The sequence below is a fragment of the Trichechus manatus genome, unplaced genomic scaffold (assembly GCF_000243295.1).
Source record: "Trichechus manatus latirostris isolate Lorelei unplaced genomic scaffold, TriManLat1.0 scaffold00154, whole genome shotgun sequence".
NCBI classification, from domain to species: domain Eukaryota; kingdom Metazoa; phylum Chordata; class Mammalia; order Sirenia; family Trichechidae; genus Trichechus; species Trichechus manatus.
The window spans coordinates 1,852,325-1,879,539 of record NW_004444090.1 but is presented as its reverse complement, the minus strand read 5'-3'; the positions used below and the strand labels follow the sequence as shown (position 1 = coordinate 1,879,539).

At 35.5% G+C, this 27,215-nt stretch overlaps 1 protein-coding gene across 13 annotated transcripts in view; it reads left to right on the top strand.

Annotated features, from left to right (window-relative positions):
* DOP1A (DOP1 leucine zipper like protein A) overlaps window positions 1–27,215 on the top strand; it is a 111,156-nt gene that overhangs the window by 68,896 nt on the left and 15,045 nt on the right. For all 13 annotated transcript variants that reach the window (XR_002825580.1, XR_002825581.1, XM_023740376.1 and 10 more), the window contains 17 exons: window positions 3,238–3,512; window positions 4,694–4,846; window positions 7,505–7,605; window positions 9,155–9,414; window positions 10,939–12,928; window positions 14,033–14,144; window positions 14,254–14,436; window positions 16,432–16,557; window positions 20,155–20,289; window positions 23,070–23,125; window positions 24,440–24,544; window positions 25,423–25,489; window positions 25,726–25,870; window positions 26,000–26,079; window positions 26,487–26,596; window positions 26,854–27,003; window positions 27,147–27,208. Coding sequence is in view for 11 of the 13 variants with exons in the window: in XM_023740376.1 (XP_023596144.1) it covers window positions 3,238–3,512; window positions 4,694–4,846; window positions 7,505–7,605; window positions 9,155–9,414; window positions 10,939–12,928; window positions 14,033–14,144; window positions 14,254–14,436; window positions 16,432–16,557; window positions 20,155–20,289; window positions 23,070–23,125; window positions 24,440–24,544; window positions 25,423–25,489; window positions 25,726–25,870; window positions 26,000–26,079; window positions 26,487–26,596; window positions 26,854–27,003; window positions 27,147–27,208 (4,110 nt within the window). In the remaining 2 variants the exon portion in view is untranslated. The remainder of the gene's footprint in view (window positions 1–3,237; window positions 3,513–4,693; window positions 4,847–7,504; window positions 7,606–9,154; window positions 9,415–10,938; window positions 12,929–14,032; window positions 14,145–14,253; window positions 14,437–16,431; window positions 16,558–20,154; window positions 20,290–23,069; window positions 23,126–24,439; window positions 24,545–25,422; window positions 25,490–25,725; window positions 25,871–25,999; window positions 26,080–26,486; window positions 26,597–26,853; window positions 27,004–27,146; window positions 27,209–27,215) is intronic.

The window sequence follows — 27,215 nt, the reverse complement described above, 5'->3', positions numbered from 1 at the left end:
ATCGGTGATTTAACCACAAAAATCTTTTGTATGTCCAAAGAAACATAATCAAAAATAAAAGGCATGTAGTAGGATTAGGGGAAATGCTTGTTAGGTCAAGTAAAAAACGTAAAACATAATATTTGCTATTAACAAATACAAAGATTAGAGAGCTGGAAAAGATATGTACTAAGCCATTAGCAGTGGTATGGACGAGATTAAGGTAAAGGCAAATGAGAAAGAATAGAGTTGGTAAACTGTGGCACTGCAGCTCCTGGCTGCTTAGCTGTAGAAGGTCCTTCTCTTTCCCTATCTTCTCCCCCTCCAGTATCTATCTGGACTTGGGAGCAAGAATCGTCCCTCTTAAGCTGGAGACAGGCAAGTATCTGAGTCCAATAGAGATCCAAAAAGCCTTAAAGTTACTGTTTTGGAAAATTGTTATCAATTTCTACCAAATTTCTTGTTGTTGTTAGTGCCGTTGAGTCAATTCCAACTCATAGCGACCCTGTGTACAACAGAACTAAACACTGCCTGCTCCCGTGCCATCTTCACAGTCATTGCTATGTTTGAGTCCATTGTTGAAACCACTGTGTCAGTCCATCTCATTGAGGGTCTTCCTTTTCTTCCCTGTCCCTCTACTTTACCAAGCATGATGTCCTTCTCCAGGGACCGGTCCCTCCTGATAATATGTCCAGAGTACGTGAGACGAAGTCTTGCCATCCTCACCTCCAAGGAGTATTCTGACTGTGTTTCTTCCAAGACAGATCTGTTCATTCTTCTGGCAGTACATGGTATATTCAGTATTCTTCACCAGCACCATAACTCAAAGGCATCAATTTTTCTTTGGTCTTTCTTATTCATTGTTCAGCTTTCACAATGCATGTGAGGTGATTGAAAATACCATGGCTTGGGTCAGGTGCACCTTAGTCCTCAAATAACATTTTTGCTTTTTAACACTTTAAAGAAGTCCTTCGCAGCAGATTTGCCCAGTGTAATATGTCCAAGCTTAAAAGTAATAAATCAAGAAAATAAATACACCCCCCCCTTGCCAAAATGTTCAAAATAAAGTTGGTGTCTCAACTGCTAATATGGATAAATCTTCCTTGGTATCCTTATGTTGTAGTTAAAATATCAGAAAAATTCTACCATTTAATAGATTATCACATAGATGTATTCATGTAAATGATGATATGTGCTTTAAAAAGGTCAAGGTTGTTTAGGAAACTTGCTGCTGATATCTGGATTTTAAAGCAAAAAGAATACAGTTGAATATATTTAAATAATCTGCAACATAATTGTTTTGATGAAGACAATAAGTATAGAAACAAAATAAGGAAGTCAAATGATTTTGTACAACACATACAGTTGTGTATTTACATATATAAAAATACAAAAGAATGTTGATTTCTGAATATGCAAGTAAAAGTCAGTGCCCCCTTTCCATTGAATATATTGGATGGATCATTGGAAATTTTCAAGTTCCTTTAGTTTATAATTTTCTTTTTAAAATTGCATTTACAAAAGATTTTAACTGAATGACAGGAATGCTATTGTGTTAATATTCATGTCAGCTAGAGAATTTTTTCCAATATTCCAAATTTGAAATTTTGGTTTTGTTAAAACAAAAAAAAAAAAAATAGCTTTCTTTGGCTGTACTTATGCTGTGATAAACACATTTTAGGAGTTGTTTTCTACTGTCTTATTGTTGACTTTTATCATAAGTTTCCATAGTGCTTTTAATAATATGGTGCATTACTGAATTTTTGGTTTATTAAGGTTATTGTTATCTTAATGTAAAATGTCATATATTTTATTCAGTTATTAGTGACAATAAAATAAGAATAAAATGTAAATATTAGTAGTCAGTTATGTTCCGTGAAATACTTAAAATCCCATTGCATAATAGTTCACAGTAATTGTACAACCTTTTAAAAAAAGTGTAATTCTTTTTTTCAAGGAAGAAACAATGCCCAAAATGTAATGTGTAATTTTATTACTACTTCATATGCAGATTCAACTGTGAGGCAATAAGCTCTGACCTCTCTGCGTGGTCTAGTATGATAGCCACAAATAGGCCTATGTGGCTGTTTAAACTTAGAGTAATTAAAATTAGATAAAATTAAAAATTCAGTGCCTCAGTCACACATACCACATTTCAAATGCTCAGTAGTACCTTCATCACAGAAAGTTGTTGTGAACAGTGCTGCTTTGCAAGTCAGCATTCTCATTTGTCTTCTGGTCGTCGCTCTGCGGATTAAGTGTATCCCAGCCTTAAGTTTTCACTACTCTGTTTCACGTACCTAATTAGAATTTTTTGTAATTCCCATAGCATGCCCTATAGCAGTGTTTCTGAAACTGAATCATGACCAATCTGTGAGTATGGAATTAGCTTAGCAGAAGGGAAAATATCAGAATGCAAATGTCTAAGTATTGTTTTTTGAAACTTTTGTCTCACGTTCACTTATGTGTGTGTTGGGGCCCCGTGAAAGTACTACATATTGTTTGTGTGATTTGCAGTTAAAAAGTTTGACAAACACTCCCTATGCTATCCCACTTCCATTCTCCTCTCACACCATTTTTTATTCATGTCGAATGCTCTCCTCTTCTTTGACTTCCTCCTCTGCCCTTAACTTAGCTAGCATGTCAAAGGACAACTGTTTCCTAAACTCTCCTCTGACCTTTTCCTTCACTGAAGTTACCTCTCTTTTTCTGAATTGTAGCATACCATTGCACTTCTCTTATGGTGTCTATATACTCTAACTCATTGAGTGTTACTTTTTGCAGACATGACATCACTTCTCTATTAGGTTGAGGCCTTCAGGATAGGGTTATATTTTATTCACTTCGCATCCCCCTTTCCCAGCCCTGGCATTGTGCCGTGGGTATTGTAGTTGTTCAAGAAATATCTGTTGAGTAGATGGACTAAGTGATTGCCTTCACCCAGCAGAGCAGTGAGTACCACATAATATTTGTTGATTAGTATACTGTTTTCCAGGATAGGAAAAAAAGATTGTATGACTTGGGATAAGAAAAATACATACTACCAAAAAAAGTTTAGGAAATTCTTGTTGCTGATTTATTTTCTTAAAGCTATAGATTAGGTGAGAAACTATGGTGTTTTTTTTGTTTGTTTGTTTTGTTTTGTTTTAAACAAATCAAGGCCTAAAGGTAAGTAGAGTTGCTTTGTTTTCTTAAATTAACTTAGAGTATGTGTGAAGTGTTTAGTGTGATGAACTCTGCTTTTTTCTTTTGTTTCAGACTGTGAACAGGTGCAGCCTCCACTCTGGCTCCAGACTCTGATGAGTGCTTGCAGCCAAGCGAGTGATTTCAGTGTTCAGAGTGTCGCTGTTTCACTAGTCATGGACCTTGTGGGATTGACTCAGTCTGTGGCCATGGTCACTGGGGAAAATGTCAATAGCGTAGAGCCTGCACAGCCCTTAAGTCCAAACCAGGGAAAAGTAGCTGTGGTTATTAGACCTCCCCTCACTCAAGGCAATCTGAAATACATAGCTGAGAAGACAGAATTTTTCAAGGTAAGTACTAAAAACACATACATGACTAAGATAACCACTGCATGTAAGATACAGACCTAGTTAGGTTAACAGTGATTTTAAACATGATAATCAAGCTTAAACACATCTTAGTATCATATTTCCATATAAAAAAGGATGGCACATTTGATGTGTACTGCTTTGCCCATTTTGTCTCCAGTTTTGTGAGGGAGAAAAACGTAAGGATCAGAGGAGTATTAGGGTAAAGGAAGGCAAGTATTAGGGCACTGAGGCCATGGAGGAAATAATTTCACCTAAAGTTAGGAAGAAAGCTCATTTATTACAGTGGAACTTATATATAGATGAAGTGGTTGTGACACTTTTCCTATTCATAGAGTAAACCTCAGCTATTCAAAACTCCCAGGAAGTTTTTCTGACAATCTAGATTGTCTGATTATCATCTGTGGCATATGATGTCATTCAGAAAAAATGTATTCTTTGATTTCTACCACAGTGGTACAGATAGTATCCTCTACATAGAAAGAACATCACGTATATTTGGATTGTATTACAAATATTGTATTACAGATAGTTTTTTATACATAAAATTGTTTTAATCTGATTTGAGGTCATAGTGCCCCTCCAGATACTTCCTCCTGCTAGATTACAGTTGGTTTCCATAATTTTGTGATGGTAAACCCTGAAGATTATTTCATTTTTATTAATGCTGTCATAGATCATCAAGTGCTTTATTAACGGGTAGCTCCTAAATACATATGGCTTTATTATAAAAGTCATAAGTATCTTGGTTATTTGGACTATGAATTATATTTCACTCTGAAACATAGACCTGTAAACATTAAATTGCATTCAATGTGGGATTTGTATCCTATTAAGGATAGTGTAGTCCAGCATCACTTTACTAAACATAACTAAAATAGAGAAATGAGATCTTACCTGGTCCTTGCAGAAAGCACTTACATGTCTGATGTTTAAAACAAATATCATTAAATGACACTTATAAAAGGTTCTGAAGGGCCAGGATAAGCAGAAAGCAGGCAGATGGAAGGCTGCATTTTTAAATCTTATCCCAGTGGCATAGTGTATATTAGAGATCTTTCAGGTCTGGCAGCCTGAGAATTGTTTGTAGCAAATAGGAAATGTTTGTTAAATTAGTTTTCATTTATGTTTGTTGGAACTGTCGCCTACATCTTTTTCTTTAGCATGTAGCTTTAACATTGTGGGATCAACTGGGAGATGGGACACCTCAGCACCACCAGAAGAGTGTGGAACTGTTTTATCAGTTACATAACTTGGTTCCTTCTTCTAGCATCTGTGAGGATGTTATAAGCCAGCAGTTAACCCATAAAGATAAGGTAAATTCTTCTCTTCTTATCCTGTGCCCTATTATAACAAAAGGTAAATTTAGAAAACTGTTTAGGAAAATTATTACAGCTAGCATCTGAATGAGAGATAATATAGCTTAGTTCAGAGTAAAGACTGATCATAATCTCTTCAAAATAAAGGATAGTTCTTTATAGAAGCATCGGTAATATGAAAAATGTTTAAAAAACAAACAAACTCATTGCCATCAAGTCAATTCCAACTCATAGCAGCCCTATAGGACAGAGTAGAGCTGCCCCGCTGGGTTTCCAAGGAGGAGCTAGTGGATTCGAACTGCTGACATTTGGTTAGAAGCAAAGCTCTTAACATGAAAAATTAAGTGACCCAAAATCAAATGCTGGGTTTATTTCTTGTTTTAGGACACCAATTATGGGTAATAGTGATTAAAGCTGTTGCTGGTCCAAATTCTTGTATCATTTAAAGAGGAATCAGTGGCCACAGTTACGGAACTGGGGAATGTATTAGCTAATATATGTGAAATGAAATAATGTGTGTGAAATTACTTTTATAAGCTGTTGCTATTGTTGTTAGGTGCCATCGAGTTGATTTTGACTCACAGCAACCCCATGTAACAAAGTAGAATTGCCCCATAGCGTTTTCTAGGCTATAATCTTTATAAGACCCACTTGCCAGGTCTTTCTCCTGCATAGCTTTTGGGTGGGTTTGAACCGCCAAGCTTTCAGCTAGCAGCCAAGCACTTAGCTGTTGTGCCACCAGGGCTCCTTTATAAGCTATAGAGTGTTAATTTGTGAGATTATATTATTTACCCTATAATAAATATCCAAAATAAGAGTTTTGTATCCTAATGTATATGAAGTTATACATAAGTCAGAATAAAACTGGCAAAGGTAGGAGCAGGTCTGAGAAGAAGCTGGAAGAATCATTCTGATTGACCTCTTCAAGGTAATTTAATGAAGTTTGTGATCTTGCCATGCCTGCTCTGTATTATAAACTGAAAATTTTATTGAACAGCTTTTAGAAGTGGATTAGCCTATTAAAAAATAAATCTAAATGCTAGTGAATTTGAATGGGTCATATTCAAAAGACATTCATTGTATTGAGTAAATTAAGCATTTGATTAGGAGAAGAGTGGTAAGGAGAGGAGTGAAAAGTTTATTTCAAGATAATATTGAAATTTTATTCCTACTTCAACACATTCTTTCAAAATAAAAGTATATTGTACACCTTGCATTTTAATTCAGCAATTTATGTGTTTGACATTAAGTATAAATTTAGGACATGTTATGTACATGTTTTTACTTATGTAAAATTTCATTTTGAAGAGATGCTTCTAAGTTATGAATAAAAGTATGCACCCATGAAAAAAATTAAAACACCTTTTATAACTTTATTTTATATATTTGGGTTGCTTGATGTACAGACACAGGCTTCATAGAAAAAGCATTTATTAAGCTCCTGGAAAAAGCGGGCACTCTACTGACCTATCACAAGCAATTTGGAAAAAAAAAAAAAAACAGCTGCTATGGAGTTGACTCTGACTCATGGCAACACCCTGTGAGTCAGGGTAGAACTGTGTTCCATAAAGTTTTCAGTGGCTGATTTTTTGGAAGTGGATCTCCAGGACTTTTCTTCAAGGTACCTCTGGATAGACTCGAAACCTCCAGCCTTTCAGTTAGCAGCCAAGCATGTAAACCATTTACACCACCCAGGGACTCCATGAGCAATTTAGACAGATACATTTTCTGATGTGTTGGAGTTTTTACTTGAAGGATTCACAATTGCTAGAGGAAGACTATACAAATTCTAATAATGTCACAGTTTTTATTTGGCATTTTTATGATTTATATTAATGCATGTTCATTATCTAATACCAAGTTCTTGTCTTTCTAAATAATTTATTTTTACGTTGTGTTGTCATTGTTATATAAATACATAATCTTTTCCAAATAATCCCAAAAGTGGTTTAATACTTTTCTTATAGAAGTAATTTTGAAGTATTTAAATTTTGAGTCTAATAAACCAGCTTTATAAGTAATGACAAATTCATTTGGGATTACCATATAATTTCTGAGAATAAAAATAAATTATATTGTCTGATAAAATAAATTTTGACAACTGAATATTTACATTAAAATGAAGGATGAAGTGCTTCCTAGACTCAAGATACCATGACATGTATTTTATTGCTTTCAGTTCCCTCATATGGAATAATCAAGTATGGTTAAACACTCAGCTGCTAACTGAAAGGTTGGTGGTTCAGACCTACCCAGAGGCTCTGAAGTGGAAAGATGTGGTGATCTGCTTCTGTAAAGAGTACAGCCTCAGAAACCCTATGGGGCATTTCTACTTTGTCACATGGGGTCACTATGAGTCGAAATCGACTCAACGGCACCTGACAACAGCAGCAACAGTAAACTGATTCCCTAAAGTCTAAACTAAATAATTTATCTGACAGCGTAAAATGATCCTTTAGATTTAATACTTCTGTATATATTTAAATATTATCTATATTTCTACTTCCATAAAAACATAATTAAAATCGATTGCAGTCTGTATTTGAGTACTGTGAGCATAAGGCTCTCTTGTAAATAGTTACTTTGATTTTGCTAAAATTGCTTAATATTTTCAAGGAAAAATGAAATAATTTAATCTCCCATATTCCTCCTCAGAAAATAAGAATGGAAGCGCATGCAAAGTTTGCAGTTCTTTGGCATCTAACAAGGGACCTCCATATAAATAAATCTTCATCTTTTGCACGTTCCTTTGACAGGTTAGTTACTGTGTTCAGTTTACATTTTATATTCAAATTTTCAGTCAGATATCTTAATGTTTGCTTCTTGTACTTAAATCCTCTGGCTAGTTTGGTAGGGGTAGGAGATGCCAATTTACAAATTTTACGGAGAGTTTATTACCATATTTTTATGTAAGTAACACGCACCTTCTACATTTGCCAGCTGCACCCTCCCCCCACCCCGTAGTATTTTCATAAGTGGGACTCTTTCAATTTTTTTTTACTTGTTGCTGTAAAAAGAAATTAGCATAGTGCACTTACAGTAATACCTTGGGTGGGAGGCTAGCATGGTTGGCAAACAAATGTAGAAGGTGTGCATATTTGGTTAAAAATAGAGTAATTCTCTTTATTTGTTAAGAGAATTTATTATTTATTAACCCAAGGCCCTTCCTTTCATGGGCCAGCTACTCATCGAGTTGCTACTATGTGCCAGGCACCATTCTAGGTGCCAGCAATGGATGCAGCCTTCCTGAGTCTCTGTTCCTATTCAGTGAAACTGCAGATACACAGTAGATTGTATAAAGTGTTTCTCTAGCAATTATTCTCAATCTTGTGCCTAAACCAAACTTACTAAATCTTCAGCTGAACTGACAAACTCTTTCCATGGGTTCAAAGAAACTGTAGTTGCCTAAGAGTGATTTTGCTGTTTCTCCAGACTACCCTGTGACTCATACCCCAAATAACAGATTTGCATTTAGTTCCAAGAAGCTGCCCTCTATCTGTGTTGTGTAAGTTAGCAGTCTCACCACAGGTCTCACAGAGTTGACCACAAACCTAACTATGCTTAAAACCCAGGACAGGATCAGCTTGTGCTGTATTGGACATTATTTCAACTAGTGCTTTTCAAGCAGCATTACCATTTTTTAAAATTATCCAGTATTGAACCATGTATTGGACCCCTTACAGTATAGTAGGACCTGGGCTAGGTACTTTAGAAATACCATCTCTAACCTTGACAACCATCCTTCCTTCCTCGCCATCCTTCCTCATTTTACAAGTGAGGTGATACAGAGGCCCAGAGAAGTTAAATGGCTTGCTCAAGACTACACCAGAGGTAAAATGGAACAGCCCAGATTTGAATCTTGAGGTTTTTTATTCCAAACCACATACTCATACCTTTCAGAGAAGGTCTTTCCTTGAATTAAGCACATAGTTTGGGCCAGCATGGAAAGCAGCGTCGCCTTGCAAGGGGTTTGGTATATGTTGACGTGAACAGGAGTAAGATGTAAAACAAGACTTATTAAGTAAGTTTTTCTCTTCTTTAATATTTATATTTTAAAAGTAATACATACTTGTGAAATTTCAAGGAAAAGGACTTGTTTTTTCCTTTCTCTTATATATGGAGACTGTAGGGATTGAGATTATAAAAATGCTGTGGTCAAAAGTTATCTTGAAGCATGGTTACTTTAAAATAGTTCATTCAAAATAGGAAATGCAACTTATAATGATGTTCATTTTAGATAAATTTGAGTCTTGCAGTTTTTTCAGGTGGTTTGTTCTTTGTTTTAATTGTTGTTGTTTATTATAGGTCACTGTTCATCATGTTAGATAGCCTTAACAGTCTAGATGGTTCTACTAGTTCTGTGGGACAAGCCTGGCTGAACCAAGTCCTCCAGAGACATGATATCGCAAGAGTTTTGGAACCATTATTATTGCTCCTGCTTCATCCAAAAACTCAGAGGGTTTCAGTGCAGCGTGTACAAGCAGAGCGTTATTGGAATAAGGCACCATGTTATCCAGGAGAGGAGAATGACAAGCATTTCGTGGAAAATTTTGTCTGCAGCAATGGTGAATATCACATGGAAATAAAATAGCCTTATTTGGAATTAAGTTATTAAAATAAGAAAGTGAGAGGTGAACACAAAAGTGATTGGCAGGAGAATTGAAGTGAGATTTTGCCCATAGGCTTATTTTCTCCCCTTCCCCTACCCCCACCCCCTGAAGCAGTGCTTATGTAGGCTTTGTCAAAATGTACTTCATCAGTGGCTGTCTTAGAGAATTTGGATCTTTCTTATTGGTTGATGCTACCAGAGGAGGAATCAGCCACAGCTCTGGTCAGAGAGACATTTCTCAATTTTGATGGAAATACCTTTAGAGCTGATTTAGCAATACTAGGCCTGCAAGGCTCTGTAGATTCTTCACTGAGAATTTATATAAAGCCTGTGATGCTCACACTATTAAGTCCACACTTTGAAATTGCCGAGTGATACCCTCTTATGATGCAGTAATAACAGCCCTTTATATTGGATCCATTCATTATAGTTTAAGGACAAAAGAGAATTGCATATCTCAATTATATCTCTTGACAAGTAACACTGTGAAGTCAGGTCATAAAAAGGTAACTTACCAAGTGGGGAACTGCTCCTCAGAAGGCTGTGGCTTTCTCAAATTCCCACGGCTGGTAAGTGGTGAAGCTGGAACTGAAGCTTCATGTTCTCCATCTCTAGTGTGTTTCTTCTGCAGCGCCTCAGTTTCCTTCTCTGGCTTTTACTAAATCTCCAAGATCATGTTCTACCCTGCTTATTGCCAGAAAATCTTTGTATTAGCACTTTACCTGCTGTGGTCTCTGTCTATCTGCTGAATTCTCATTCCCCTCTGAGATCAATCTCAGGCCCCATTTGTGGTGTCACAGTGCTTTCCCTGAGCTCCATGATGTTTGGTTTGTACTACTGTGTGGCACTATGGCTTCTGCCTTTTCCAAAAGAATGCTATCAATAGCAATTGTCCCCAATAAAGGTACAGAAATGGATGAATGTATATTTGTGGTCTCCAACTAATTTTAAACTCTCAAAAGAGGAGCAATGATGCTTCTTCCTTATCTCCCCGCTCATTATCTCCTAGTTTAGCACCTTAAATATACTGTAGAGTTCATAAATATTTTTTTACTTTTATTAAAATCGAGGAGGTTATTATACATTGACTATATACTAAACTTTGATTGAACTCTTAGAAATAGTATAACTAAAGGGAAGTATTATACAGGGAGGAGAAAAATCTAAAATTTTGAGATGCAGTAAAAAGGATGTCTTATTTTGGGAGGAAAGGACACTTACATTTTGTGTATGTTAAAATGATGTTCTGTTTATTTGAATTCAATAATAGGCCTTCTATTGTTATCTTTAAACTTCTAAACTCTTAGAGTAATCTACATAATTTTATGACTTAAAAGGTCTAAAATAATGATAAATCAATAAGTATTTTTACTAGTAAATGATACTAATGATTAATAATCTTAAGTTTACCTTTTCTACATATAAATTATATTAATAAATTTTATATTTTTCCTCCTTTTCAAATTTTCTCTTATGACAGTAAGCCAAGTGCAACTCATTACATCTAAAGGAAATGGTGAAAAGCCACTTACCATGGATGAAATAGAGAACTTTAGTCTCACTGTTAATCCATTAAGTGACAGACTTTCCCTTCTAAGTACCAGCAGTGAGACAATTCCAATGGTTGTGTCTGATTTTGATCTTCCAGACCAACAGATAGAAATACTTCAGAGTTCTGACTCTGGATGTTCACATTCCTCTGCTGGGGATAACTTGAGTTACGAAGTGGAAGCTGAAAATGTGAGTGCCCAAGAGGAATCTCAAATGCCAAAGGCAAGCTCCCCAGATGATGATGTTCAGCAGGTAGTGTTTGACCTAATTTGTAAAGTCATAAGTGGTCTTGAAGCAGAATCAGCATCAATTTCATCTCAGTTAGAAAGTGAAGTTATGACATCACAGTGCAGTGGTTTAGATATGGGTGAGGAGACAATTAAAAATGAAGATCAGTCCACCCAGCAGAATCAGAGTGGTTTGCTGAGTGACAAAAGTTCACAGTTTCTGTCTGTGTCTGCGGAGGACGGCTGTCAGTACGTGACAAATGGAATCTCCAGAAATAGCTCCTCACCTTGTATTTCCGGAACCACACTGACTCTCCATGACCCTTCTGTTGCTTCTACAGAAACCAAATCTAGACAGAGGAGTCACAGTAGTATTCAATTCAGCTTCAAAGAAAAATTATCAGAAAAAGTCTCAGAGAAAGAAACAATTGTCAAGGAATCAGGTAAACAACCAGGAGCAAAACCCAAAGTAAAACTTGCCAGAAAGAAGGATGATGACAAGAAAAAAACTTCAAATGAAAAACTCAAACAAACCAGTGTATTCTTTAGTGATGGTCTGGATTTAGAGAACTGGTATAGCTGTGGAGAAGGAGAAATCTCTGAAATTGAGAGTGACATGGGTTCTCCAGGATCACGGAAATCTCCCAACTTTAACATCCATCCTCTCTATCAACATGTACTCCTGTATCTGCAGTTGTATGATTCATCAAGGACTCTGTATGCTTTCTCTGCTATCAAAGCCATCTTGAAAACTAATCCTGTTGCCTTTGTAAATGCCATTTCAACCACTAGTGTAAATAATGCGTACACTCCTCAGTTGTCTCTGCTTCAGAATTTATTGGCCAGACATCGGATTTCTGTTATGGGCAAAGACTTCTATAGTCACATTCCAGTGGACTCTAATCATAACTTCCGGAGTTCTATGTACATAGAAATCCTTATTTCCCTCTGCTTATATTACATGCGTAGCCATTACCCAACTCATGTCAAGGTTACTGCACAAGATTTAATAGGCAATCGAAACATGCAGATGATGAGCATAGAAATTTTGACACTCCTCTTTACTGAGCTGGCAAAGGTAATAGAAAGCTCAGCAAAGGGTTTCCCTAGTTTTATCTCTGATATGTTATCTAAGTGTAAAGTTCAGAAGGTAATTCTTCACTGTTTGCTATCATCTATCTTTAGTGCACAGAAGTGGCATAGTGAAAAAATGGCAGGTAAGAACATAGTTGCTGTGGAAGAAGGTTTCTCAGAGGACAGTCTTATCAATTTCTCAGAGGATGAATTTGACAATGGTAGCACGCTCCAGTCACAACTTCTGAAGGTGCTTCAGAGGCTGATTATTCTAGAGCACCGGGTAATGACTATCCCTGAAGAGAATGAAACAGGTTTTGATTTTGTTGTATCTGACCTAGAACACATCAACCCCCATCAGCCCATGACTTCTCTTCAGTATTTGCATGCTCAGCCAATCACATGTCAAGGCATGTTCCTCTGTGCAGTGATACGAGCTCTTCATCAACACTGTGCTTGTAAAATGCACCCACAATGGATTGGTTTAATCACATCTAGTCTGCCTTACATGGGAAAAGTTCTACAGAGAGTGGTTGTTTCTGTGACACTACAGCTTTGCAGAAATTTGGATAACCTAATTCAGCAGTACAAATATGAAACAGCTTTATCTGATAGTAGGTAAGGGTTGATCTTTATCTTGTTGCCACTGGCATTTTTCACATATATGACTGCTTAAACATCTAGAACTGGTTGCCGTCGGGTCAATTTCGACTCATAGCAACTGTATAGGAGAGAGTAGAACTGCCCAATAGGGTTTCCAAGGAGCAGCTGGTGGATTTGAACTGCCAACCTTTTGGTTAGCAGCTGAGCTCTTAACCACTTTGCCACCAGGGCTCCAGTCATTTATTCATCTAATATTTATCGAGCACCTACTGAAAGGTAGTTACAATTTGAGTAAAGAAATTAGTGGTTATCAATAGGTTACAAATAGTAAGTCATTTTCACAAAGAAGAAAATTCAGCTTAAGAGTATCAATATAAGGAAAAAGAATGGAAAAGGGAAGGAATATTTAAGCAGGCCTTTTTTCTCCCAAGGGCTAAAACATTGATACTCTTTTTGACTGAGTTGGCAAAAATAATAGAAAGCTCAGGAGAGAGTTTCCATAGTTTTATCTCTGATATGTTATCTAAGTGCAAATTAACTTTACACTGATTAATATAAATTTACAAATAATTCTTTTGCCATTTAATTTTGTTTCTTGTTTTGGATTTTCATGGCTTGGTGGCAAATTTTAAACAGTCCGTGTTTAAAATTGTTGTTACTGTTAGGTTCCATCGAGTTGGCACCAACTCTTAAGTCTGTAGAAAATTAGCCAAATATTTAGTAGACTGGTATCTGGTTTTTCTCCAGTATAACCTTGGCTACAATGTCAAAAAAGAAAAGAAAGCTGCCTACATAGTTTAATTATCCATATGCCTGCTGTTCACCAATTGCTAGAGATTCACTGGCCATATTTGTTTAACCAATAATCAATTGCCATCAAGTCGACTCCGACTCATGGTGAGATTGTGTAGAATTTTCTAGCCCAAAAGAACCTTCATACAACTCACTTATTTTATAGACTAGGAAATGAAATCCTCTGGTTTACTCTTTGTCATTTATTCATCTAATATTTATTGAGTACCTAACTGTGTGCCTGGCATATGCTGGGTATTTATCAGTGACAAAGTATGAACTTTGTTTTGACAAAACTTACATTAAAATGAGCACATTTTATTTCAGGCCTCTGTGGATGGCATCAGTTATTCCACCGGATATGATTCTTACTCTTTTAGAAGGCATCACAGCTATTATCCATTACTGTTTGTTGGATCCAACTACCCAGTATCACCAAGTAAGACTGCATAAATATTTGACTTCTTTATAAAGACTATGAGGTCTAATAAATCCCCTTTTGTAAACCTCAGTAAGTGATATTATGTTTCTTCCCCCAATTTTAATAGCTTTTGGTCAATGTAGACCAAAAACACTTGTTTGAAGCACGTAGTGGAATCCTCTCAATCCTTCATATGATCATGTCCTCTGTGACATTGCTTTGGAGTATCCTGCATCAGGCTGATTCTTCAGAAAAGATGGCTGTTGCTGCCTCTGCATCTGTTACCACTATTAATCTTGGAGCCACAAAGGTTGGAAAATTCACACTTAATCTGTAGTGTTCAAGAGTCTATAAAGGACTTTTGCAAAGATTAGATTGAGAATTTGTGAATAATTTGAGTAGTATTTATGATACTCTGCATGGATTGATTTATTATCAAATAATTTTTAACAGTTGTATTGAGATATGATTGACACACCATAAAATCCATCCATTTTTAGTATACAGTTCAGTGATTTTTAGTAAATTTAGAGAGTTGTGAAACTATCTCCACTAATTTTAGAATACATCCATGAGTGCAAAAAGATCCCTCATGCCCATTTATAGTCACTCCCTCTTCCCATCCTAGCCCCAATCAACCACTAATCTTCTTTCTCTAGATATATAGTTCCCATTTCTGGGCATTTTATATAAATGGAATCATACAATATGTGGTCTTTTGTGTCTAGCTTCTTTCACATAGCATGTTTTGAGATTCATTTTGGGGTTAATGCATACGTCTCATAACATGCATCAGTACTTTCTTCCCTTTTTAAGGACATTTTTTAAGGTCATTGGGTGGCACAAGTAGTTTTTGATTAGCTACTAACCGAAAGGTTGGCAGTTCAAACCCACCCTGTGGTGCTGCAGAAGAAAGTACTTCCATAAAGATTACAGCCAAGAAAATCCTATGGAGCAGTTTTACTCTGTAACACATGGGGCCACCAGGAGTCAGAATTGACTCCAGGAATGGACTCCACAACAACAGGTTTGCATTGGTTTAAGTTGACATTTTAGCATGTAAAACCCTCCTGTAAAACAATTTAGTAACATTTCATAGTCTTTAAACATTTCATAGTCTTTGACCTATAATCTACTTTGGAAATAAATTCTAGCATCATCAAAATTAAGCCAAGATATATATACAAAGTGTTCATCATAGCATTATTTAATGGCAAAAAAAAAAAAAAGAGAGAACCTAAACAATAAAGGAAATGGTTAACTAAATCATCCTTTCAGTGTTACATTATATAGTTGTTAGTAATCATGGTTTGGAAGAATTCTTACTGGATGGAACAGGGCTCAAAAGTTTAATAAAACAAGGATGTCATATAATTGAACAAACATTGCATTTGCAATTACTTAAAAAAAATTGTCTGGAAAAAGAAAAACAGTTCATATATTAGTAGTCTCAGGATGATGGGATTAATGGTTGAATTTTTAAAATTTTTTCTTCCTTATACTCCCTTATTTTTGAAATATTCTACTTTATCTTTAGAGGAAAATGATATAAATATTTTAAAAGCATGTTATGCTGTATCAGGTTGTCAGATTGACATACCTCAATTGTCTAATCTTATTCCTACACCTGACTTTCTAGATCTAGGAGTCACAGGAACATGTATCAAATTGGGGGAAAGGGAAGGATGAGAACTGTTAGAAAATTTTGTCAAAAAACTGATGTTTGGATTAAACTATCCTTTATTGGTTTAATTTCACTGAAATTTTAAATAATTAGAAAATGTCTTCCAACTTTTTAAAAGATTCTTCATCAAACTTAACAATAAATTGAATTTCATATATTGTGTTTTTCTATTATCTCACCAGTGAGTAGACTCTTGCATTTGGCTGACTGGTAGTTGTCACTTTATAGGATTTTTTCCTTTTAAAATTAAAATGGCCATGGTAGCATCTGTTAACATCACTAGAAGTTCCTTTACTATTATTTAGGCAATAAAACACGTAAGTTGCATATGTTGTTGTCGTCGTCATTAGTTGCCATCAAGTCAGCACTGACTCATGGCAACACTGTGTATAACAGAATGAAATATTACCCTGTCCTCCACCATCTGCATGATCGTTTGTAATTGGACAATACTCTGTTGTGATCCATGGGGTTTTTATTAGCTAATTTTTGGAAGTAGATTGCCAGGCCTTGTTCAAGAAAAACTAGAAGTGCAATCTGGTTACTAATGTTTTCATAAAGTTTTGGAGTTTATTTGTTTTGTTTTTTAATTTCACCTGTCATTTGCTAAAACCATTTTAGAACTTGAGACAGCAGATCCTTGAATTATTGGGGCCCATCTCAATGAATCATGGTGTTCACTTTATGGCTGCCATTGCATTTGTATGGAATGAAAGGAGGCAAAACAAAACTACCACCAGGACAAAGGTATGTATTTAACCACTTGGTACTTTTTTGTTTTTTCATTTAGTAAGCAGTTGGTAGGTACATACCAATGTTCACTCTCCATTAGTTGCAGTGGGGCTCGGTGGTAGTGGGGTGGGGAGTTGAAAACCAATGTAGTTTGTCTACAGGTTTAGATGACTTGTTACCTAAGTTTCTTTAAATATGTATTGATTAAAATTTTGAAATCAAGTATAAAAGGCACTATTTTATGTGGAGATAAAGAGAAAGTAGCATATTACAACTGTAGCTATATTTCAAACAGAAATGGTAATTATTTTAAAATGCTCATCATTCAGTACAAAGCAAGGGTCTGGAGAGAAGCTTAGTCTTGACTAGTTTTTCATTGCAGTATGGTAGCTTAGTTCATGTTTCTAAATATAATTGACATATTGGTTTTGACTAGATGAAAATGTGAAAATTTTGTTGTTTTGTGAGTTTGAAGAGGGTTATATGTTGGAAATAAATGGTGACTCATTAGAATGGTGAAGATATCAAATAATTTAATTTCATATATGTGATTTGTTCAGCTAAAGTTTCTGACTTTTTTTATTCGGTGTTGTTGTTATAAGGGTTGTTATTTTTGTACCGACTTCACATTATATTTATTCTGACTTTTTGAAAGTAGTAAAAATAAACAAACATTCCCACTCATATTGCATGATTTCGCATGTTAGGATTCAGTAATAGATGTTACTCTAGACAGAGTTGAAATCCTAGTCTATTTGAAAGCAACGACATGTGATTTAACATGGCATATTGTACACATGCATTTTTCTCTGCTCTCGTCCCAAAAATAAGAATAAAACAATTTAAAAAATTGTAAATCCACAATGACAAAAAATATTGGGAGAGGTGACCAGAGAAAATAAGAACTCTGAAGAAAATTTTGCAAGATGAAAAGCCGATGTCTGAATTGTAACTGACTTTTTTAGAGTAGAAACGGCTGTTATCTAAATGCCTACAAGAGGGGAACCAATTCCCACTGCAGAACCACGGTCTCAGGAATTAGAGAAGTACTAGATACAAAGGGTTGGAATGGGGTTGAAATTTGGAGGGCTGGTTTAAGTTTATAAAAGGAGCAGAAGACTCCTGCCAGCCAGATCCTTTTCCCCCAACCCAAGCAACCATCCACCTCTCCTACCCCAGCAGGAGACTGGAGTTAAGTTTGAGTTATTGGGCCCCATCTAAGGGGAACTGTATGAAGAGTTTATCAAGAAAAGCTCTAGACCCAAGGGCCCAGAGTTTATGCAGGTAGAAGTTAGACTTGAAGCTGAAACAAGGACATTCAGGAAAAGTTTACATACTGAAAATGGAAATCAACCTCACCCCAATTAGCTGACAGGAAGATATATGTTAAATCTCCCTCAAGTAGGAGTTTTGAGGATTCCTCTCTCTGGGAAAATGGCCTATTCAAGAAAAGAGAACTATAGCTACTGACATTCTTGCATCCCCTAACAACAACAACAAAAAAAAGCGGGTCACTGTCACTATACAGGGAAACCCATCTATCCATTAGTCTTGCCCACAAATGCAAGACCATCACTCTTTCTTTTTTGAGAGGTAGTAATAGCAGTGGTTACAGCACAGACTTTGAGCCCAGATCCCTGGAGTTCAAGTTGTGGCTTCTCACTCACTATGTGACCTTAGGGTAGAAGTGCTACTTGGGTATGAGAAGCAAAAGAGTCAATGTATATATAAAGCACCTAGAGCAATGGCTGGGACTTAATAAGCACTCTGTAAATATTAGCTGTATTATTATTCTTCACATTAAAATATGAATAGACAGCCAAGGATTAACAGTCACATGAAGAAAGCCTCTAATACAAAGACCAGAACAACTAGATAAAAAGTAATCAAAAGAAACAATGCAACGAACAGAATAAAATGTAAATACAGTCATGTCCTTCAAGAAGTGACACGATATTGCATCCATGAAATAAGAGGAGACTATGAAAAAAAGTATTCAGAAAATTAAAAACTTTCTTGGAAATTAAAAAATGTTACAGCAGAAACAAAACAAAGTCAATAGAAGGTTTAGAAGATAAAGTAGATAAATAACCAAGAAGAATAAAAATTTAAAGAGAGAGAAAATGGAGAAAGACGATAAGAAAGGCAATACTGGAGACTCAATCTTTTTGCAGAAACAAAAAAAAAAAAAAACAGAAAAAATGAGGGGAAAAATATCAATGAAGTAGTCCAAGAGAATTCCCCAGAAATTAAGGAACTAAATATCCAGATTGTGCCCAGCACTGGGAAAAAAATCCATACCAGGGCACATCAGTGTGTAGTTTCAGAAATTGGGATAAAGAAAAGATCCTGAAATCTTCTAAAGCAAATAATACTGGTTCCATTCAAAGGAATGATGATGACTTGTCAATAGCAACATGGAAATTTTGATGGGAAAATTAGTCTTAACCTATAATTCTATACCCAGCCAAGGCATTCTTAGTCATGCAGTGCTCTCCTCCCCCTGCCCCCCCCAAAAAAAAAAAAATCCCATCAATGCAGCCTTCTTCAGCTACTAAAAGATGCCTTTTCACTTGAAGGAGGAATAAACCAAGGCAGGAAGACATGGCATACAAGCAATAGGGGTTCCAACACAGGAGAAAAGAAGCAAAGGGAAGTGATAGGAGAGATACCAAGATGATACTGTGTAGTAAGCCTAAAGAGTACCAATCCAGGGTACAGCAGAAAGACATAAAACAGAGATGTCTCAAAAAAAAAAAAAAACAAGAGGAAGTAGAAGATTAATTGATGTATTTGAATATGTAATTAGAAGAGATTTGTATTGTTGGTGCATTTGGGAATGAACTTGTGATACAGAGAAAATCAAGCAAACAAAAAGGCAGTTTATTCTAGGAAAAGCAAAAGGTTGCGTAAGAAATACAATTATAGTGTAATACACAGCACAGCCATAAATGTCATGCAAACATTGGATATTAATTTAAAGAAAAGGACACTATAACTATGTTGGGGCATAGGAAAAGAAGTGTAAGAGAGCTAACTCTTCTAAAGTCAGAAGTAAATAGATAATGTCTAAAATTGAAAAAAAAAATCCTGAAGTAGGAAAAAATAATAGCAGTATGTTATTTAGAAATAATAGAAAAGAACTAAAAGAGTTAAGCATGGTTGCTTTTGGGCATGGGAAGGGATGGGGCAAGGTACTGCTATTTTTTATTGGGTTTATCATCCTGTTTGGTTTTTTGAAATGAGGTACATGTTGTATATTGATTTAAAAAGAAATTTTACTTAGTTAAGTATCTTGAAAAGAAGAAGTCTTTTTATATTAAGAAGAGGCCATAAGATATTCTCTTAATTTTGTTTCTGCTGTTCAAAAAAATTATATACACACATCTATACATGCATAGGAGCTCTGGTAGCGCAGTGGTTAAGAGCTCGGCTACTAACCAAAAAGTCGGTAGTTTCAATCCATCCGTCACTCCTTGGAAACCCTATGGAGCAGTTCTACTCTGTCCTGTATGGTTGCTATGAGTTGGAATCAACTCCACAGCAACAAAGTTTTTTGTTGTTTTGTTTTTTTAAAAAAGAAAAACATGCATACAATGATGTGTTATTCAGGTCATTCCTACAGCCAGTGAAGAACAGCTTTTACTAGTGGAACTGGTTCGTTCAATCAGTGTCATGAGAGCAGAAACTGTTATCCAGACTGTGAAAGAAGTTTTAAAGCAGCCGCCAGCCATAGCAAAGGACAAGGTAAGAAAAAGCTTTTCTTAGCTTTTGTTCACAATTTTGTTTCAGAAATGATGCTGATAGGTAAGACATTTTTGTACCATATGTCCTTTTAACTATAGTACTAATGGCAGAGATGATTGCATCTGGTCCTCGCACTGCTGTAATGAAAACAGTTATCAGTATCTGCCATGATTTGCTATTATGATCATTCCTATAGCCAATGAAGAGCTGTTAACTGCACCTACCTCCCTACATATACTCCCAAGGCAGTTAGGAGCTGTGTGAACAAATTCTTAGGGGAAGTGTTTCTGTTTATTTAAAGGAAGAACACAGGAGCCAGAGGCCAGGGTCAGCATACCTTAGTTGCCACTTTTCATAGCACCCTTATTCCTGTCTGTTCTGAATGAATCAATTCTGTAAACTCTCCAGGTTTTGCCATAACCTTAGTTCTAGTCCATGTCATTTCTTGACCACTTACAAGGCTGTGCTGTACAAGGGTTGTAGAAATTGAATTAGACCTAGTCCCTGCACTCACAGTGCTTTGTCTTTAATTAGGCAGACATAAAAGTCTACAAATTAGTAAAATTATAGGCTTCTCTGTTTTTTCTGGTTTTTGCTCCAGAAATACCAAGAGGTCGTATTTCTTGGAGTACATGTATATTTACCAACCAGAAACATTAGACTTTAAGCCAAGCCAAAATAGACCTAATCACATTCTTAAAAGAATTGTTCCATACATCTGAAAAGGTTGATTTTATTTATTTAAGTTTTCCTGAATCACCAGGGGAAAAGTATATGTGTGCATAGTCAGTGTCTTTATTAATTAATTAATGTTTTTTTTTCGGGGGGGGGGGCGGAGTAGAAAGCCGCCTTTATTTCATTGTGCAAGGAAAGGAAACAGTCGGGGCTGCTGCTGCCGAGACTGCTCAGCGAGGGTGACTGGGAAGGTTACTTTTCAGGGGTTTACAAGTAGGAGGTTCGTACAAGATATATCAGCAACATTCTTAATCATATTACATAGGCACAATGTGGTTTGCATATAACTTCATGCATCGAATGTTCAGCAAATGGCAGTTAAACTCCACCCAGAGGCAGGAAAGTTACTATGCATGAGATACTTAATGAGCTAAAAGGTTATCCTGAATGTCAACATGGCGCCTAAACAGGTTTCCTCCAATTTCTTCTAGTTTTGGGCAGCAGTTAAGGAGAGGGGGAACCAGGATTTTTTTTTAATTTTTTAATTTTTTTTATTGTACTTTAGGTGAAGGTTTACAGAACAAATAGTTTCTCATTAAATAGTCAGTGCACATATTGTTTTATGACATTGGTTAACAACCCCACGACATGTCAACACTCTCCCTTCTCGACCTCTTTTTTTTTGGTGAAAATATACATAGCCAAAGGTACACCATTTCAAAAATTTCTATATACACAATTCAGTGACATCAATTACGTTCTTCCAGTTGTGCTGCTATTCTCACTTTAGATGAAGGTTTACGGAACAAAATCGTTTCTCATTAAACAGTTGGTACACATGTTGCCCTCTGACAATGGTTAACAACCCCACTACATGTCAACACTGTCGTTACTCAACCTTGGGTTCCCTATCACCAGCTTTCTTGTCCCCTTCTGCCTTCTAGTCCTTGTCCGTGGACTGCTGTGCCTCATTAGTCCCATTTTGTTTTATGGGCTGTCCAATCCCCGGGTGAACAGTGAACCTCGGAAGTGACTTCACCACTGAGCTAAAAGGGTGTCTGGGGGCCATACTCTCGGGGTTTCTCCAGTCTCCTTCAGGCCAATATATCTGGTCTTTTTTTGTGTGTTAGAATTTTGTTCTACATCCTTCTCCAGCTCTGTCCAGAACCCTCTGTTGTGATCCCGGTCAGAGCAATCAGTGGTGGTAGCTGGGCACCATCTAGCTGTACTGGACTCAGTCTGGTGGAGGCCTTGGTAGCTCTTTATTAATTCTTTACTAATTTCTTTACTATTCTGAAATCATTCCTGGGGCATTTGTCATAGGATTTTAGTTTGTATGTGAATGCTTAATTCAGCATGATATTTTGAGCATCTACTTGTGGCAGACATTGGGTTAAGCATGAGGATGCAAAAACAATTATGACCCAGTTCCCTGCCTCCCCAACCTGGTCTCAGACTACTAAATTCTGAGTCCATTAGACACTCAGTTTTTCTTTGTATGCTAAAAGGGGAAACCTTCGAGGAAATAGTTGAGACTTAAAGGAACAAATTAGTAAATATGAATAGACATCAGTATCATTTTCTTACCTATTACTAATTTCTAAGGGCAAGTGTTCCTTTTTATTATATGTTGGACCTAGTCCTATCTTTAATGACTTCACTTCAGACTATTGCAAACTGGTCCCAAATTTGAACGAACTACACAAATGTAACAAGTATGTATAATAAAATAGAGTTAAATTCATGTTTAATTAAAAAAAAAAAAAAAACCTCAACCTAATTCTGATAGCACCAAAAATACTCTAGATGCTTTTAGGGTAAATGTATCATTAAAAGTGGACAGTTGAGTATCAATTTTCTGATATGTGGGAGGAAACATTGAGAATCTTTTAATTCCTTCCATCTATTTTCAACTTTTTAAATACCTCTTGTGTTACGAGTTTCTTGTAATAAGTCACAGAGCTACATGTTTTTTACAACTAATATTTTTGTTTTCTTTTAATTTTTTAACTAAAAATTGGCAATAAGATGCAGAATAGTTGTAGCGATGAAAAAGCAAAGGTAGCATTTTTCTTCACTGAAAAATTGATTTCTTTTGTTTATAGAAACATCTTTCATTGGAAGTCTGCATGCTTCAGTTTTTCTACGCTTATATTCAAAGGTAAGATAACTAATGTGAACCTTTCCTTATTGCATTAGTAATGTGTAAAAGTTAGGGAATATAGGAGGAAAAGTGCCTGAAATCTTTGAAGAAGTTGCTAGATTTTTTTCTCCCTAAAATTTTAATAACAAATGCTGAAAACAGAAAACACTGTCTTTGGATATAATACAAGTTATGGCCATATTAATGACCCAGCCATGCCAGTCCTGCCAACCTAAAGGCCTACGTATATTGGAAGATATACTGGTTATTAAAACACTGAATTATAAGAAAATAATTTAAATATGGAGCCCTGGTGGTGAAGTGGTTAAGAGCTCAGGCTGCTAACCAAAAGTTTGGCAGTTTGAATCCACCAGCTGCTCCTTGGAAACCCTGTGGGGCAGTTCTACTCTGTCCTATAGGGTCACTAGGAGTCGGCAAATAACAATAATTTAACTATAAATGACAAAAAACTGAATCCTACTCTTGAAACCATCCATATTGCCACAGAATCCATTATTATTTTGATATAAGTGAATATGTGGCAATCTAATCTGATTAAACGATGTTAGGAATGATAATGTGAAAATACCTTTTTGTCATAGTATTCCAGCTTTGTGTTTAGCTGACCCCAGAAAAGAATTTATTTGATTTTTGATAATTTCTTCTTACTTGAGAATCTAAATCTTAAGTCTTTCCTGCAGTATAATTCCATTTTAATCACCAAACTTGGCATGCATTTATGATCTATGACTAACATTTATAAAGTTAAGTTGCTTAGTGTATTTAAACAGGTTGTGACTTAGAGCAAGGACTGCCTAAAATCTGAACTTAGACATAGAGAGGTATTTGGTTTAAGGACAGGTTGATACAAAGATAATCTTAATTTCTTTATAGTTGAGTGAATGGTGTTCAGGATAAACTGACAGCTTTCCCTATGATGTGGAAATTCATATATGAAGGAAAAAGAGCTAATATAAGAGGGAAGTGGAGAGACCAGGGTAGGAAGATGACTGAGATGTCAGTAATTAAACTGAGATGTACAGCAGTTTGGATTTTAACTTTTTTAGAGTCCATGTGATTAAAAATTGGGATTTCTTATCAAAAATATAGATTAAGAAATCACAGTGGGTATTTTGAATGTGTTTAGTTTTCTTCTTATATTAGGAAAAAATATATAAAGTTTTCAGGGATTTTGATCTATCACAGTCTATAAAAATTTGGGGATGTTTCAGAGAAATGAGCAGGAAAATGTGTTAAAGACTGTGGGAAGATAAAAAGAAAATTAAAGATTACTGTGGATTTCAATTTATACAAACCGTATTTATCTTACAGGATTCCAGTGCCCAATTTAGTGGATAGCTGGGCATCATTGTTGGTACTTCTGAAAGACTCTATACAATTGAGTCTTCCAGCTCCAGGGCAGTTTCTTATACTGGGGTAAGAAATTTCATTTAATAGTATTTCAAATAAAAAGATAATGTCCATTGTCCGAATTGTTGAATAACAGATGTTTTTTGGGTGACATTTAATCTATCTTTTTATAGGGCACTCAAGGTGCAAAACTAGATGTATAATATAAGGCCTGTAAAAAAAAAGGGGGGGAGTGGTGGTATGTTGTTTTTACATATACAGAATATAAATGCACTAACATAAAACTCTTAACAGAAGTTACTTTCAGGGGAAAGTGTAGAATTGAAAAGGGAGAGAGGTGGTAAATGCCCCTGAACATAAAAAAGCTTGGAAAAGTCCTTTTCTCTCTTCGCCTTGGAGTTTCCTGATATATGTTAATAATTTGTATGGTTATTTGATTAATGACAGTCAGGCTCCCTCCCAGTTACTATCCTTTCTCTTCTGCCCAGAGATAACCACTATTTCGGCTTCTACCACCATTGATAAATTTTGCTGTTTTTTAATTTTGTGTATATGTAACTGTTTTATTGTATGTCTGGCTTCTTTCCCTCAACATATGTATGTGAGATTCATTCATGTAATTTTATATAACTCTAATGTATTCATTTTTGATGTTGTTTAGTATTCCATTGTACGAACATACCACAATTTCTCTCTTCTGTTGTTGCTGGATATTTGGGTACTTTCTAGTTTTTGACTTTTATAAATAATGCTGCTATGAACATTCTTGTACATGTCTTTTTATGCATATATGTATTAGTTCGTTTGAGTCACAGAGTAAGTATATATATTCGTTAAAGATTTAGAATGGAAATTAAGGCCACAAAGCCACTTGCTCACTGTGAGAAATTAGAATGCATCATTTTTTTAGAATAATATTTCTTGTTTTTGTTTTTCTCTTTTAGGGTTCTCAATGAGTTTATTATGAAAAACCCTAGTTTAGAAAATAAAAAAGACCAAAGAGATCTTCAGGTAAGGCATTCTGAATTGAGTGTAGTTTACAAAACTCTGTGTTTATTATTGCCCTCAACTCTAAAATGTCAGAGTCAAATAAGATAACTCGTGAAGTTTCTTCCAACTCTTAACATTTCATGATTCTATGAAAATCAATGTATATCATATCTACTGCCAGAAATCTGAACAACAAGAGTTTATAACTAGTATATGGTGATAGCATATTTATTCATGGTTCTTCTTTGTTTCTTTAGGATGTAACACATAAAATAGTAGATGCAATTGGTGCAATTGCTGGTTCTTCTTTGGAACAGACAACATGGCTGCGACGAAATCTTGAAGTTAAGCCTTCTCCCAAAATAATGGTGGATGGAACCAATTTGGAATCTGATGTTGAAGGTATTGCTCTCAAATATTAGGTTAAGAAATTATTTTAGCTACAACTATAAGTACCATAAAATCATCCCTGGCTTTTTTCAGTGGGAAAGTACCTAACTGTATATTTTATCTATCTTTTCTCTTATTTAGATATGTTATCACCTGCAATGGAAACCTCAAATATAACTCCCTCTGTATATAGTGTTCATGCATTGATACTACTCTCTGAGGTAAATATTAACAAGTTTTTTCACTAGAACTTTAGTCTAAACAATTTCACTATTAAATATTAGCAAATAATTTTTATGGAGAAGTTTTTAATTAGAAAAATCATTTTGTACTTCTAGAAATGGCTATATAGAATTAACTAATTCCAAGTTTTTACTTTATCTATATTCAGATTTTTTATTAGTTATAATTTTAGAATGCTTCCCCCTTCCCACACACTTTTTTTAAAGTGTATTTTTTAAGAAGAAAAGTGCTTTTTTATAGCAATATGGTGGAGAGAGGTAGAGGTGGTATAATGATGCTTGCTAGGTATCTAGATTTTCTTACAGACTGAAAAATAGATTCTTTTGGATGATAATCAGTTTCAGCTTATAAAATTGTATTCCATTTCATTTCTTATGTTTCCTAGATTTTGGCTCACCTTTTCGATATGGTTTTCTATAGTGATGAAAAGGAAAGAGTTATTCCATTACTTGTAAATATTATGCATTATGTTGTGCCCTACCTCCGAAATCACAGGTATTATTATTTACATAGATTTTTTAAGTTCTTAGCCTCTAAAAAACAAGTTGTCTTCTCTTATTATCATTTCTGAAATTACCACAAAATGACATTTTTGCCTTGAATTATTATGATTAAAAAAAGAAAAATGTATTCAGATATTATTTCTCTTTGCTTTGTTTCATTTCTTCACGTCATTGTCTTAGATAAATGCAAACATTTATGTATAACGATATTAAAATTATATAGGTTAAGGTTGCTTTTCTTCCTTATAGTGCACATAATGCCCCTAGTTACCGAGCCTGTGTCCAGCTGCTTAGCAGTCTTAGTGGTTATCAGTACACACGGAGAGCTTGGAAAAAAGAAGCCTTTGACCTCTTTATGGATCCCAGTTTCTTTCAGATGGATGCCTCTTGTGTTAATCAGTAAGTCGTTGTTTTGCTTTTATTCAGCATGATCGTGCATCTCACAAAGCTTGTTGAGCTCAACTTATCCCACAAATTAGAACAGTAACAACAAAAACAACAACAAAGTTTTAATTACATGTTGTAATCCTTGTCTCTTTCAGTTGGAGAGCAATTATGGACAATTTGATGACACATGATAAGACAACATTTAGAGATTTGATGAGTGAGTA